The sequence below is a fragment of the Chenopodium album genome, chromosome 12 (genome assembly GCF_948465745.1).
Source record: "Chenopodium album chromosome 12, dcCheAlbu1.1, whole genome shotgun sequence".
Taxonomy (NCBI): Eukaryota; Viridiplantae; Streptophyta; class Magnoliopsida; order Caryophyllales; family Amaranthaceae; genus Chenopodium; species Chenopodium album.
Window position 1 is genome coordinate 17379995 of NC_137845.1, and position 14475 is coordinate 17394469.

General features: G+C 35.4%; 1 protein-coding gene across 2 annotated transcripts; it reads right to left on the reverse strand.

Annotated features, from left to right (window-relative positions):
* Positions 1–1684: 1684 nt before the first annotated feature.
* On the reverse strand, positions 1685–13999 carry LOC145570430 (uncharacterized). Of its 2 annotated transcripts, none has more exons than XM_081629504.1 (15): positions 13609–13999; positions 12195–12267; positions 12036–12057; positions 11862–11940; positions 11714–11746; positions 11400–11548; positions 11100–11256; positions 8129–8369; positions 7670–7911; positions 6556–6819; positions 5936–6046; positions 3016–3240; positions 2481–2684; positions 2211–2387; positions 1685–2112 (listed from the first exon to the last, which is right to left on the reverse strand). In XM_081629504.1, the coding sequence occupies exons 1-15, from the start codon at positions 13948–13950 to the stop codon at positions 1921–1923; spliced, it is 2511 nt and encodes an 836-aa protein (XP_081485630.1). In that variant the 5' UTR covers positions 13951–13999; the 3' UTR covers positions 1685–1920. The 2 variants fall into 2 exon arrangements, with proteins under 2 accessions (XP_081485630.1, XP_081485631.1); XM_081629505.1 differs by having other exon boundaries at positions 12195–12276; positions 13609–13713.
* Between the last annotated feature and the right edge of the window lie 476 nt (positions 14000–14475).

Consider the following 14475-nt stretch of genomic DNA (forward strand, 5'->3'; position numbering starts at 1 on the left):
TATTGAGCTAGACATGCTATTTTATTTAATTTTTTTACGAGTATTATTTTATGCATGTCATATCATTGTTAAAAAGGACAATTAAGTGATTTGGGTACGAAATAATTCCGACAAAATAATTTACGGGTATTTTGAAGAATATTGTTCTAATATAATGTTTAGTGATTTAGGTTAAATTAAAAAGTTTTAAATCCAATACTAAAATAAAAAACTAATGAGAATGTCTAAGTGTGTAGTTTACATCATTACTCATTAGTTAGTTCCTTATGGCTTAATAATTTTTGGTTAGTCTTAGACTTGTTCAATCAAACTATAATTATCTTAATCAATATAATAAGAACTATATCCTATATCAACAATAGTGTAATATAGATTAGACAATGTATAGAATGGGTAAAATAATTGAAATCCTTCCATGAAGCCTTAAACTTTGATCATTATACTATAAAAGCTGGGAGTGATGTCACTATTCTAACAATAATAGGTTTAATGTAATCTTCTAACGTAATAGGTTTATTTAGAACATGACATACAATTTGCTTAATCATGAATTCATGACACACGATTTGAACCTGTGACTAAGGCCATGTTTAGTTCATCTCATATTAGAAAAAACAAGTTATGATATACTTTATCATTTTATGTACGTTTTTTTTTTTATATCAATATCTTTAATTTTACAGTGAAAAAAATTATAAACAACTACGAATCTAATAAGGCTACACTTAATATTTTTTTTTCCTTATAAATTAGCGTACACATAAGGTCAAAGTTGAGTAAAAGCAAACAATCATATCAGAAAAATAAAGTACATATTAGATCAAGTTAGAAAAATAAATTTATATTAGGTTTGATAAGCAAAAATAAGGTGAAACTAACAATCCATAAAACATACTGGTAGTATTCTCTCCATTTTCATTTAAATGTCATGTTGATTTTTGCGGTGTTCACATAATCTACTATGACTAATGTTATATAAGAAAAATACAATCATGTGGATATTTGTTGAAATCGTCTTAATGTATAATTTTCAAATATTGACTTTTTATAATGTATACTTATTGATATTCAAATTTATATGATCAAGGTTCTACATTGACATATGTGCTCCGCCTAGTCGAATTAAGGCACTTACCAAGTAAAAAAAAAAAAAAAAATGTAAGAAAAAACAGAGGAAGTATTTCTGTTGGCATATCTAACATGCTACATCATCCACTTAGTCATGACACATGTACGATCAATTATAGCAAAATTTATTCCTATTTTTTGTTAGGGAGAATGTAAGTCTAGGTCTTTTAGTCACATCTTTGCTCAAACCATTAAACCCAACTTAGGAGAAAAGTCCCTGCCGCCCTTCCACTTACAAACCTAACAAAAGTTCCATACTAAAATCAATTGTTAATAAAAGCGACTCCTAATTAACTTATAAAATGCTTCCTTTTCTTTTTTCAATGTGGAACTACTCACCAATAAGTACTTTGGTTTTTCAACAAATGCATAATTTTATCATCAAATTAACCAATCAACAGATGGTTACAACATGAAATACTCTTCTGCACTTGCATCACTCACCTCACAAGAAGTAACATTAAAAATGGGGGCAAGGCGAAAACACCAAATTTGCCATAAACATAACATACACGAGCCCAACCACCCATTCAAACACTCAAAATAAGAGCTCGCATATCCAAACCAAAAGCATAATTAACACATATTAAAACACCAGAAATAGAATTACAAAGGTTGCCCCTCTTTGGGTGGCAGCTTCTCTACTGTAATCTGTGAACCTAACCAAGATTTCGCCAAAGAGAAATATCAGAAAACTCTTCTTAAGCAACGCTCAGAAAGATACATAATTTACACCAGAAACTTGGCATGACTAAAACTCACCAAGCCTGTATGTCTTCATAGATAATAATTCTAATTTCCCTTCGAAAGAAGAGCTTGAAGAGAAGCAGGATCAGAGACAGGAGGCTTGCAGGAGAAGTTTTGGCATATGAGACCAACTACTTTATCTTCAGAGAAGCTACCTTTTGCCATATTTGCAATTTTCGCGTTGTTTGCTTCCCAAAATTTTATGTCCTCTGGATCGCTTGGATCAATGTGGATCACCTACAAGTGTTCCGCCATGGAAGAAAGCGTCACATTGTTGAAGAAAATGTAGGAAGGATATAAATGCATGGATTTGAAATTATAAATTAAGCACGTACTGTTTTGTTAAGATCATAAACTGCATGAGCAGCAGCCAACATGCTGTCAAACTCAGTTGAAGATTTATGTCCAACCAAAACCACCTGTTTTCTGGAAGGGACGGCAAGCATGTCAGCTGCACAACACATCAAAGGTACTGCCATTGGCATATCTTTCAATCTTGTTTGAAATGTTGCCTGAAACCATAAAAATTGCAATTTTTTTTTTTTAAAATAAAAAGCTTTAACAACCTCTACAAGACTCAAATAAAGGAAATCTTAGGTTTTTACCAGAAGCAGATCAGCATTCTTCCTGTAGCGATCGGATTGGCGGTCAGAAAAAATTGAGGCCAACCTGGTAAGGTTGATTGCTGCAACAGAATTGCCCGAAGGCTCGGCACCATCATGATCTTCTTTAACACGCAAAAGAACAGAAGGATCCTCCCCTGGGGTGTTGAAATAGCCTCCACCTTCCTTGTCCATGAATAACTCATCCTAAAATATTTCCAGCAATTAGTAAGCAAATACGAAAAATAAATGGGTTGGACATCAGATTCTACATTTAAGATTGAACTGAATAGTCACTTTCCTTCAGTTCCTTCTCTTCCTTCTTGTTACAGATATTAAGATATTTGACATAAGATATACTACTTTAGCTAGTTTGCCTGAAACAAACTTAGTTGAAGAAGCAATGACGCCCCAAAGAATTCAGATTATTTAGAGAGAAACTCGAGCATTAATTTATAGTTGAAGTCAGATTTCCTTAAATATGCGACTTTTTGTTGTGTAAAAATGGCAAGGCTCATGAGCAATTTGAAGTACTTGCCTGGGTAGCTTGCAACTCAGCAGCCCATTCCAGCCACCTGGTTTTCCCACCACACTCATAAAGATCTAGCAGTCCTGAAATAAGAAATGCATAGTCATCTAGAAAACCAGGGGCTTTAGCTGGCCCATTACGGAAGCTGTGTTGCAGTCTCTTAATTTCTTCATCATATAGATTCCTCCTTATGAAAGATGCTGCCTTTTCAGCCACTTCAATGTATTCACTGGGCTGAATAAGATCAATAAATTTTAAATATCTGTAAGGTAACTTCAGAAACTAAAAAATAAAAAATGCACTGAACAATTGATTACTAAACATACAACATTTCAGATAGATTCCAATCTCGAGAGTAATGTAACCATTTAATATCTGAACTAATCCCACTGGGACATACCCATGAGACTGCTCACTACTCCATTCTCATATAATTGAGAGACAAGTAGGCAATCATACTGAGAAGAGTAAGCTAAATTGAACACATGGAAGAGTAAACAACTCAAAACATCCTCTAGTAGCATGTCTCAACTTACACCTGCAAAGTATTTTTTTATTTGATTTATTTTGCTACGGTACATTTATTTTTATTGTACAAATTGACGTATAATGTCTGAAATTCTCACCTGATTAATCAAAACATCGTCTCTTTTAGCACTTTTTGAACTCTAGTGGATCTCTCAGTTGGATATGTAAAGATGAAATTCTGACTACTTGTTAGGAAAGAATAACAAAGTGATTACTTGGGATTTTTAGGTTCTTTAATTTCTTCTAGCAGCAGTGCATGTGATTCTGCAAATCTTCTAGATAGGCATTTTGGTAACGGTCTTTTTTAAATAACCCAAAAATCTGATATTCCTTCGGAGTCTGCAGCACCAATGGGTAGTATACACTGGAAGTATATATTAGGCACAACTTATTTAAATAAACTACTTCAACTGTTTCAAAAAAATTTCCGTTTCTAATTGGCACTTAAATTACCCGGGATTTACTCCTCCCATAAGCAAAATTTCCAAGGTTAATGTGCCAAATCATGAGTGATCTTATTACCATTACGCTCAACAAAAGACCAAACTACATTATCAAAGCTAAAACATAACTTTAAAAAATCATCAATATCATAAAGAAAGCACTAAGACTCTTCAGCTTCTTTTGTAGAGCTTGTATAAACATCAAGCAGTCACTTTCAACCACAATCCAACGCAAACCAGCATCCTTCGCCACTTTTAGGCCCAATGTATCGCCTTAACTTCCGTCACAATCGTCTCCAATTTCTCCAAACACTTAACCACCATGCAAACCAAGACCTCATCCTCATTGCTTTGGATCACAGCACCTACACCCAACAACCCTGTGACAATATTCACCTTGAAGCACCCAATCTCAGGCTGTGGCCTTATGAAAGCCACCATCACCCGCACCCCCTCCTGATACAGTCTTGCAGCTGCAACTCATGCCTCCCCATCAATTTTCATTGCATAGCTCACCAACTTTTCTGGCTCAACCACGACATTCTCAATCACATACATATTACGAGCACCCAAAATCGCCCAGCACATTGTTAGGAAGTTTTCCATATACTCTTCCTCCAGCTCCTTGACGCAATGCCCCAACCAAATGGAACATTTTTTAAAAAGGGAAAAAGGATGTAAATAGGACATCAATTATCAAACTCCCTCCTTTGTTCCCAGCTTAACCACCAAACAGACCATAAGCCCATAACCACCACCAAAACAAGAAAATTATTAGCATTACTAGCCCATTCCTACCACCCATCACCACAACTTTATTCCCATCACCAAGAGAGAGAGAGAGAGTGAGAGAGAGAGAGGTGGAAAGGCACTCCATCTTTTACTCAACAACTCCACCACATCCAAATTTCCAACTCTTCATCACCCAAGCCTATGATTTAGATTTAAGACCTCAAGTCAATTCTGAACACCAAGAGCTATGATATAGCCCATTGGCTGCTAGCCTGCTATTATGAAACAGAGGAAGTATGAAAGAAATGCACAACAAACCATCATTATAGTTAAGCTAGTGGAGAGCAATCAATTCAAATTCAAATGATTAGGGTATTCAGAGGTGTTATAAGAGAAAAGTGATGGGCCGTACCACATATTGGTTGTCAATGTGTTTGCCGGTCCAAATCTTGCTCTGCCCAAATTGAGCTAATCACACCTAGCCCGGCCTGATTTTGGGCAGCATTTTTTGGCCCAGCCCAAAAATGGCCTGAAAAGCCTGCACGGACCGTCCATTTTGGGCATGAAAGGTTTGGCCCGAAGCTAGGCCCGGCCCGACCCAAGAAATGGGCATATTTTTTACGCCTCGGCCCGGTCCGCCCATTGATCAGAGCAAGATAGAGTGATTTTTTGGGATCCCTGATCTATTAGGACGTTGCAATATGAAGATTTTATGCTCCCAAAATGGCTGATATAAGGATAAAAGATTCAAACTATCTGTTATTTACTCTTTCTAGTTAAATATTTTGCTTTCTACACCAATAAAGTTGATGTCAATGGACCTAACACCATATAGTTGTACTGGGGTATGTAACTATAGTGATGAAATAGATTCATATTATGATCAACTAAGTTCCCAAAAATGATACATCAAAGAAAGTTGAAAACTTCTCAACCCCCCTACTTTTATTGGAAGAAAAGAAAGAATAGAAATCCAAAATTTCTTGGTGGTAGTAAAGCCATAATATCAACATTTGTTCTTTATTTAGGGGTGAGTTAAATACAATTAGGTGACATCCAAAAAGCTGCAATTACAGAAATGAACTACTGAAAAAGTTCAGGACAGCTCAAATAATAATGGAGCAGCTCACAGTAGAGTGAGTAGGCGAACAAAACCGAACAAATAAAAGTGCAATCAATTAAAAAGATTTAAAGGCAAGTTTATAATCTATGGAAAGAGTTCTTACATCAGTACCAGCAACAGGGAAGTAATGTTTAAGTCCATCAGGTTCTCCCTTGAGAATTTTAGAAGCTCTTGCAAAGGATGAAATAACGAGTCCATTCCACGACACTATCACCTGCAAGATGTGCCATATTATTCATGCAGACAGGGCGGAAGAATACATGAAGCCACAACTTGTGTTAGGTATGAAACTAAACACACAAAGAAAACAAAACCAAGACACACCAGTTGTATCAGTAATTTATTTTTTTAATTTATTTTTGACACACTGACACAAAGTTATTTCATAATATTTTCATTTGAAGATTGTATCAATATCAATTTTAGCGTGTCAACCACAATACTGGGGTTACAAGAAAATAGAAAAATCAAAATCATACATGCAGAGTCACAAATATGTTGATATGCACTGAATAAAGGGGCAGTAATATTTCAACAAGTCACTAAGCTAGGAGGAGTCAGAGGCTTAGAGCCAAACGTAAATGGTCCTAAAACCTGGCTTCCAGTCAAAGGAATCCATCAGGCACCCTGACTAAAAACACAAAGCAGCAGATTTTGAAGAGCTTTTTTAAAGAAGGTTCAACAGCTTTCAACAGTCAGAGTTACACGAAAAAACAAAAGTACCTTGTCATCCAGATGTGGACGTGGTCTCTTAGATCTCACATCAAAAAGTTTTTTCCTGCACATCCCCAGAATATCAAGATACTGCTCAATAGACATGCCATGTTTCTTTGCCAGTGCTTCTGTGCTGCTCCTCTCAATAAGCACATTCTTGCCTCTGAATTCATTGTGAGGGTCACTTATTCTAGATAGATCACAGTTCCCAGTGGGCTTTATATAGTAATGTTCCTTGAATAGGGTAGCATGCTCTTTAAGGATGTCCTCTATCTGAATATATGTAACCAAAAAAATAGGTAAATCAAACTGAAAACAACCATATAAGTTGTATCAATAAACAAACTCTCAACATGAAATTATTAGAAAATTCAAAGGCTGAGAAATCATATACTTCCTCCGTTATTTAATACATGCAACACTTCCCTAAAATGGAAATGTCACAATACTTGCAACACACTATAAATGGAAAGTTATTTTAGGGAAAAACTATATATCCCTTATTTAAAGCACATGGCCCACTAAATTACACTCCTAGCAACCACTCATCTCATTTTAAAGTGTATTATATCATGTGAACCTCACATTTCTTAAATACCGTGAAAAGTGTGTGTTGCAACTATTAAAAAACGGAGGAAGTAATGAAGTATGCTTTGAAAGTGTAAAATGGACATCGTAAGAGACATAAGCATCTTTTAAGTGGGCAACAGTTTGAAGATGGAAAGGGAAACTGTTAAAACAGAACACCATCAAGGGTTATCGCATCAGTCCATCAATAACATGCCTTTTTTAACAATCCAACTTCACCTCCACCCGCACCCCCCCCCCCCCACCCCCAAATAAAAAAATTAAAAAAAAAAACACTTTTTGATACTTCAGCTACAGCACCTAAGAATGCCACCCATATCCCCAAACCTCACCTATTGTGAAGGCCCTTTAAAGTTTTGGGTACAGTTGATGTTGATATATGTCATGTATCCCTAAATATTATTGCCACACCAAAGCCACCTTGCAAATGTATACACCCCAGAAACTCCAAAAAGGTTATTTGCCAGCAAGTTATAACCTAATTTCATATATACTTAACTAAATGTGACAGGGAGCACATCAAAAGTTCACTTACTTCTGCACTAGACCAAACATAGAAAGCACCTTCTTTTTTCCTAGCTGCACCCTCTGTCTCAGCACTGTCAGCATCCTCTGCAGAGTAAATTTCTCCTTCTTCTCCAATCATGTCTCTCCTTAAGTAGTCGAGAACATCCCTTGCAATATCAGAGTACTGGGAGTCTCTTGTGATTGCAAATGTATCAAGATAAACATTAACTAGCTGCCCTTGGTCGTACAGCATTTTCTCAAAATGAGGAACTGCAAGTGAAAACCATTATCTTACTAATGAACAATATATTAATTGCACTAGGCATGGTCAAGTAAATATATACGAAAAGCAAATCCATAGAATGCATGCTATTTTCAGAACAATGCAATATCAATGAAAGAATTGTTGTCAATCACATTCTCTCACACTTGAGAACACACACACAGAGAAGCGCGCAAGAAGGAAAAATATTATTATAGATCTAACCATGCCAATACTCATCCACGCTATATCTGTGAAAGCCACCTCCAATATGGTCATGTATGCCTCCCCTAGCCATACATTGCAGGATAAAATTTACCATTTGAAAACCTTCATTTGCTTGACCAGGTTTTCCAGTATTTTTCATCTTTCTGGAATGATAAAGCATCAGTTGGATCTCTACAGGTCTTGGGAATTTTGGAGCAGAACCAAACCCACCATTTACTGAATCATAAGTTCCAGAAAGCTACAAAGCACAATAATTCACATGTCACTGGATAGATACTTTTTTTTTAAGTTGTTAAAATGCAGAATAATATTATATATCAAGAGAACTGACAAATAAAAAGTTTTGGGACAAAATTTGTTTTATTCTAAGCTGCAGCATCTTTTTCAAAAAGATTTAATAGTTAAGACTTAAGAGAAAGGTTAAAACACGACTCCAAATTCTTCATGTTTACATAATGTTTCCTAGCTCTTCATTAGTTTAGCCACAAACATGGAACGTGAAAATATATGGAAAAAGCAAGGCCTTAGATGCTCAGGGACTGCAATTAAAAACTTGTGACAACCAAATTTTTTTTTTCTTTATCAGCTTACGAGGACAAGAAAAAAGCGGAAAGACCCTTGTAGAGCAAACCAGATCATTAATATGAGGACAAGAGGTCCATGACACTGAGCTATATTGGGAAGTGTTGAACTCAAACCATCTATTATATAGGATAAACAACGAGAGGGGAATTTAGCCCTTTAAGAAATGTAAATATTTCCATATTATAATTTTTTGAGTATCCTGAGTACCCTGATAAATAAATAAAAACTTCCCCCTTTTGCTAGAAAGGCTTTCCTTTAGCCAAGGTATTCTACCTTCAAGAACAAGTAGTTCGCTACTATTTTGCTATGGACAGGTAGAGAATGGGCAGATCACCAATCAATCTTTAATCAGACAAACTATACCTGGAGATTATGGGATAGATATTGACCAGCACAAAAGCCCTTTTTATCAATTTACGCTTCCAATTTTAACGAAGGAGTTTCACAGTAATCCAATAAACAACAACAATTACTGATAATTGAAACTTTTAGAAATCATATACACAATAAGAGGACTAGATAATTGAATTACAGTTCCAAGCACAACTTGAGCATGTCCATGCCTTCAACCTATAGACATCTATAATCCTTATCTTTTCTAGTGGCTCTTCTTGAGTTTAGTCAAGTTTCATCCTCGAGTCAGATGGATGGCAAGGGCCCATATTTTACTATCATGAAGTCTTTACAGGTAGTTGGTACATTCATAGCTTTTCCCCCGATTTATTCTTTGAAGTTGATAGTAGATGATAAACCATCAACAATTTGATGCACAAAACCATCACTAAAACTTATACCAACTAAATGAACTAAAGCCTTACAAGTTTATCTCTTTAAAACTGAATACAGCCATTAGCAAAACTTTTGTTAAATCATACTTAAAAGTTAAAACTCTTTACCCAAAATAATCCTCCAATCCTTTTTCCTTGTCAAGAATCCATGCTTAAATAATGAGTGCATAAGACGACCCATGAGCTTTCCAATAAAAACATCTCAAAAGTTGTCCATAAGCCCAAAACGTTTTATGTATACCTGGGTGCACAAAGAGGTAGGTGCACCCAAGGGTGGGTTTTTGCTCAGTTAAAATTTTTGAAATGAGCAAGAATATATTAAATGGGCAAAAATACCCTTGGGTGCACCTTGCACCTGGGTGTATATAAAAATTACTCCAAGCTCCACCACTTTGATACCAGATTATAACCTTCATCCAAGCCCACGCTTATATACATTTAAGACCACTCCAAGCTCCAACACCTTAATACCAGCATAATAACCTTTATCCGATTCCAATAAAAAAAATAAAAATAAAAAAAATAAAAAAAAAGAAATGGGCCAGAAAAAGATCAACCATATAAGCCTGGAACACTTCCAGCAGGCAGCAGCATTCCACAACTTAGAGAGGCACAACGTCCTAGCATAGAATTTCAAATTGAGCAATGCTTGAGCTTCACTTCCATAAATTTAATATAAGAACAACTTATATTAAGGAACCAAGAGCCCAAAAAGATTGGAAAATGGTAAAATCAAGATAATTTTCCTTGCACGAGAATAAAAATATCTGAACAACTTTTCAATCATTCCAAACTATACAAACTTGATGTCTGATTTATCCAGTAGATGCTATCAAAATCATCACGACCCTACATACTCACGAATTTCTGTTTTTGGCTAATTGTTCCACTTTCACTTTTGCATGAGTTAAAATGAGTACAATATTCTACTATTATATAGAAACAAAATGTCATCATGTAACACATTTTTGGATTTGTATCAATGTGTAATTTCAAAATACCAACTTTAAATAATTTAAGTTATTGACAACTAAAGATATAAGAGAAAACAGAGAAAGGCCATTGCACATTAATATTTATTTCTCTCTTGCTTATTGCATAATGCCTAAGTGTAGCTCTTTTTTCCAGATATTATATGCTCTCCTTGTCTTCATAGAAGTTGTTCTAAAATATAGCCCAAGAATTAATCAATCAGGAGTTCTATGCTAGGAGGCATTGCCTCTTGAAGTTAGGTTGTAGCTGTGCTTAAAAGGCTAGATAAAAAATAGGCACCTTCTCCTTATATATCTTTCATTATTGGCTTTTTCACTTATATTTAAGTCATTATAATGGTGGCAGAGCTTGAAGTGGTATTAGGCTTCTTCTAATGGAATTTTATGAACCAAATTTCAGGGTATAAAACTTAATTATCTTCTTTACATCCTAAATTAAGGACATGCTTTAGGTGAGAAAAGGATTTACGATAATCAGAATGAAATAGTCACAAAATAGATGTCTAATTTGGTTTAGCATCATAGTGGATAAACTTTCTACTTGTTTTATGAATTCTGAATACTGCCAGCAACACATGTGCACAAGCTAAATAAATTACATACCTGCTCTGCACACAGATCCAAGGCTTCTTGTGGTAGATTATCTGGCAACTTATCCAAAGTAGCTTTGGTAGATAATGCTTCTGATAACTGTTCAATAGCAAAAGATCCACTTTTCACAAGCACATCCCTTTTACTGTCCCAAGCTTCTTTAACTTTTCTGACAGAAGTGAACAACTTGTAAATAATTAGATGAGGAATAACAGAGGTCAACATTTTGGATAAGAGATCTTCTAAGATATACGAAGTACGACATTTCAGAAATCATGTTTATACACTGGCTGCCAGTGTTCCAAAGTTTACCTAAGCACAGTTTTAAACCCAGGTCTCCCATACTTGTCATCTGGTGGGAAATATGTTCCACCCATCAGTGGCTTAAGATCAGGTGAAAGGAATACGGTCAAAGGCCACCCTCCACCACCATATAAAGCTTGAACATATGTCATATATACCTGAAAACAGGATACAATCATTAAGAGCCACATCACAACTCCATACCAATGACACCAGAATAAGTATATGAGATGTTTTAAATAGCTAAAGACAGCCAGTAATTATATCGTATAACTTAACCCTCAGACAGTCTTACATACACCTTGAGAAAGTTATTCATATACCTTGTCAACATCCGGTCGTTCCTCCCTGTCAACCTGTTATGAAGACACTATATCATTAAACAGAAATAGTTGAAGGATGTCAATGCCACCAGAAAAATTAAATAACATTCTACACAAACAAAAGACTCAAATCAACAATTGTACTGACCTTAATACTAACAAACCAATCATTCAGCAGCTTTGCAACTTCTTCACTCTCAAAGGATTCAACTTCCATCACATGACACCTAAGCAGAAAAAGAAACAAATCACCATCGCATGCATAGTAACAGACTCTGCACCTTTTGCACTAAATTAAAAGGTAAACTGGCCGAAGACTCACCAGTGACAGGTGCTGTAACCAACTTCAGTCAACAGAAATGTCATGCCAATGATGAAACATTATCAGAAGAAACATAATATTTCATAATCCAGGTATGAAAGAAAAAAAATATATGAATTAATGATATACATTAGTTGCCATTTGAATTAGTGGATTTACTTGATAAGAATATGGGCACATCCCTTCTTCTAGCTTCCTGAAATGCTTCGTCACCCCAGGGATACCAGTTAACCTATAATCCCTTGTTATAGGTTAAGCAGGAAGAATGGTAGATGTTATAGGTTAAGCAGGAAAAATGATAAATACTTAAACAAGCTTCAAAGAATAATGCGACTATCCCTGCCAGGCTGCTACTTTGGACACAAACTACAACTATAGAGATTTATATGGCACAATGAAAGCTCTCTAACCCATAAATTTTGCACCCAAAACAGGTTAATGGAAAAAGAATCCCAAACCATATGCAATGCTGATTAAAGCAAACGGAAGAATAACAGGTATTTTCGGAACGTAGTTGATTCCGTTCATGCAATCTAAGAAGGTTTCATATCTATCTTAGGGTACATACAGAATGTGCAAGTCTAACCTAGAGGGCTAGGTGATCATCACATAGAGACTTAGTCATTAAGATTTCAATATATGACTTAGCCATATGACTCATATCTATCTTAGCCCGGAGCACAGCTTGCCTGTACCCATCATACCTCAGATTCTAATAATTAAAATCATTCTATGCTGTGTTTCAAAAAAAAAATCATTCTCTGCTGATTTAAAATTTTCTTTTTCGGAAGATTAGAACTTTATCACGCATTCTAGGCTATCTAGCCTTAACGCTTTAGAGTACTAGTCATCAACTATAAGAGGGACATACTTCCAAATATGTCAAACACAAAACTAGATTCATATCACTCTCTTACTGACAGAAAACGTCGAATATCCTAGCTTGTATTATTTTCCCTGGTTTTCTCTTTCCTACTATACTAACTCTAAGCTAATTGAAAATCAGCCTAAAATGCAGTTAGGGAAACAAATTAAAAACCACACATCAATTCCTATTCTCGGTCGAACAAGAAAAGACATTATATAATGACAATTCCCCAAAAACATTCATGGGAAAAAAAAAAAAAAAAAAAAAGAAAGCATAGTTTGTTTTATCATTGTGAGCTAACAGCCATTTGTTTTCAGCTCAAAGTTCCCCATATTTTTGGCTTAAATTCAACTGTCATTCACAGTGCTACACCTCCTAAAATTGGCAAACCTCATAATTAAGCAAAAGATCACCCTATTAATGAGTAATTCGTCACGATAATCGCAATCAAGAGTCCATAAAACTCCATAATACTAAGCTATTGTTTGTTGAACTTAAGCTCGACTTTTTTCAGACAAAATCACACACAATAGAACCTAATGTCTATTTTATTGAAACATATTTCCGACGAAAAGTTCAGATAACATAAGTTCAGATAAAATCGATAATTTTAATTACTCTACTTCAATCCTGAAAACACAAAATAAATTATCTCAACACATATAAAAATGATCAAATCAACATAATCAGAGAGACAGAACATACAGGGTTATGAGCATGCTGAAGAAGATAAGGACTATGCTCCAAACCAAGACGATTAGTATGTTTATGAGAAACCCCAGAAGCAGAACTTGAAGATGAATGATCCACCATTGAAACCACCTTGAAAAACGAAATGGGTCGTCGGAAATTAGCAATGGAGGAGAGAGAAAAGGGGGAATTCCGACCAGAAAAAGGCGGGAAATTGGGGGGTTTTCGAAGGGAAAGAAAGCGGTGGAGAGAGAAAGAGAGGTGTCTTTGCATGGATGTGTTGAGGGTTGAGAGAGAAGGAAGATTGTAGAGAGAAATGGAAGAAGAAGAAGACGATGATGGTAAGAGGTTTGCCATGACTAGAGTTAGCCATGTGGAAGGTTTGTGGTTTGACTCCTGGCTCTATTTTTGCTTGTGGGGGTTCTCTTAAGGTTTATTGTTTTGCCATGTCGTGCTAATTATTTTAGAAAATTTTGTATTTTGGTACCTTGAAAATGGGTCTTGTTGAATTATAGGTTTTGGTATTTCCGTCCATATTTTGTTAACTTTTTCGTTAATAGAGCCCATTTTCTAATTATTTAATAATAATTTGTAAATTACCACCCAAATAGTAGACTTGTTCTGAAATTACCCCCCGTTAATTTTTTTATTTTATTTTACCACCCCTTAAATTTAAAAATTACTCAGATTCCCATCTTTTTCAAAATTGCGGTGGGTTTTCCGTCTGTACGCCCCATCTAACGGCTACTAATCGCTATTTTGACCCTTTTAATTGATTTTTCCCTCGATTTTTCTCTTTTAAACAGCTCTCCCAACTTCAATTCACATTTCCTTCACCAAATTCCACTATAATTGGGGTAAATAGGTAGAATGGGGGGTTTT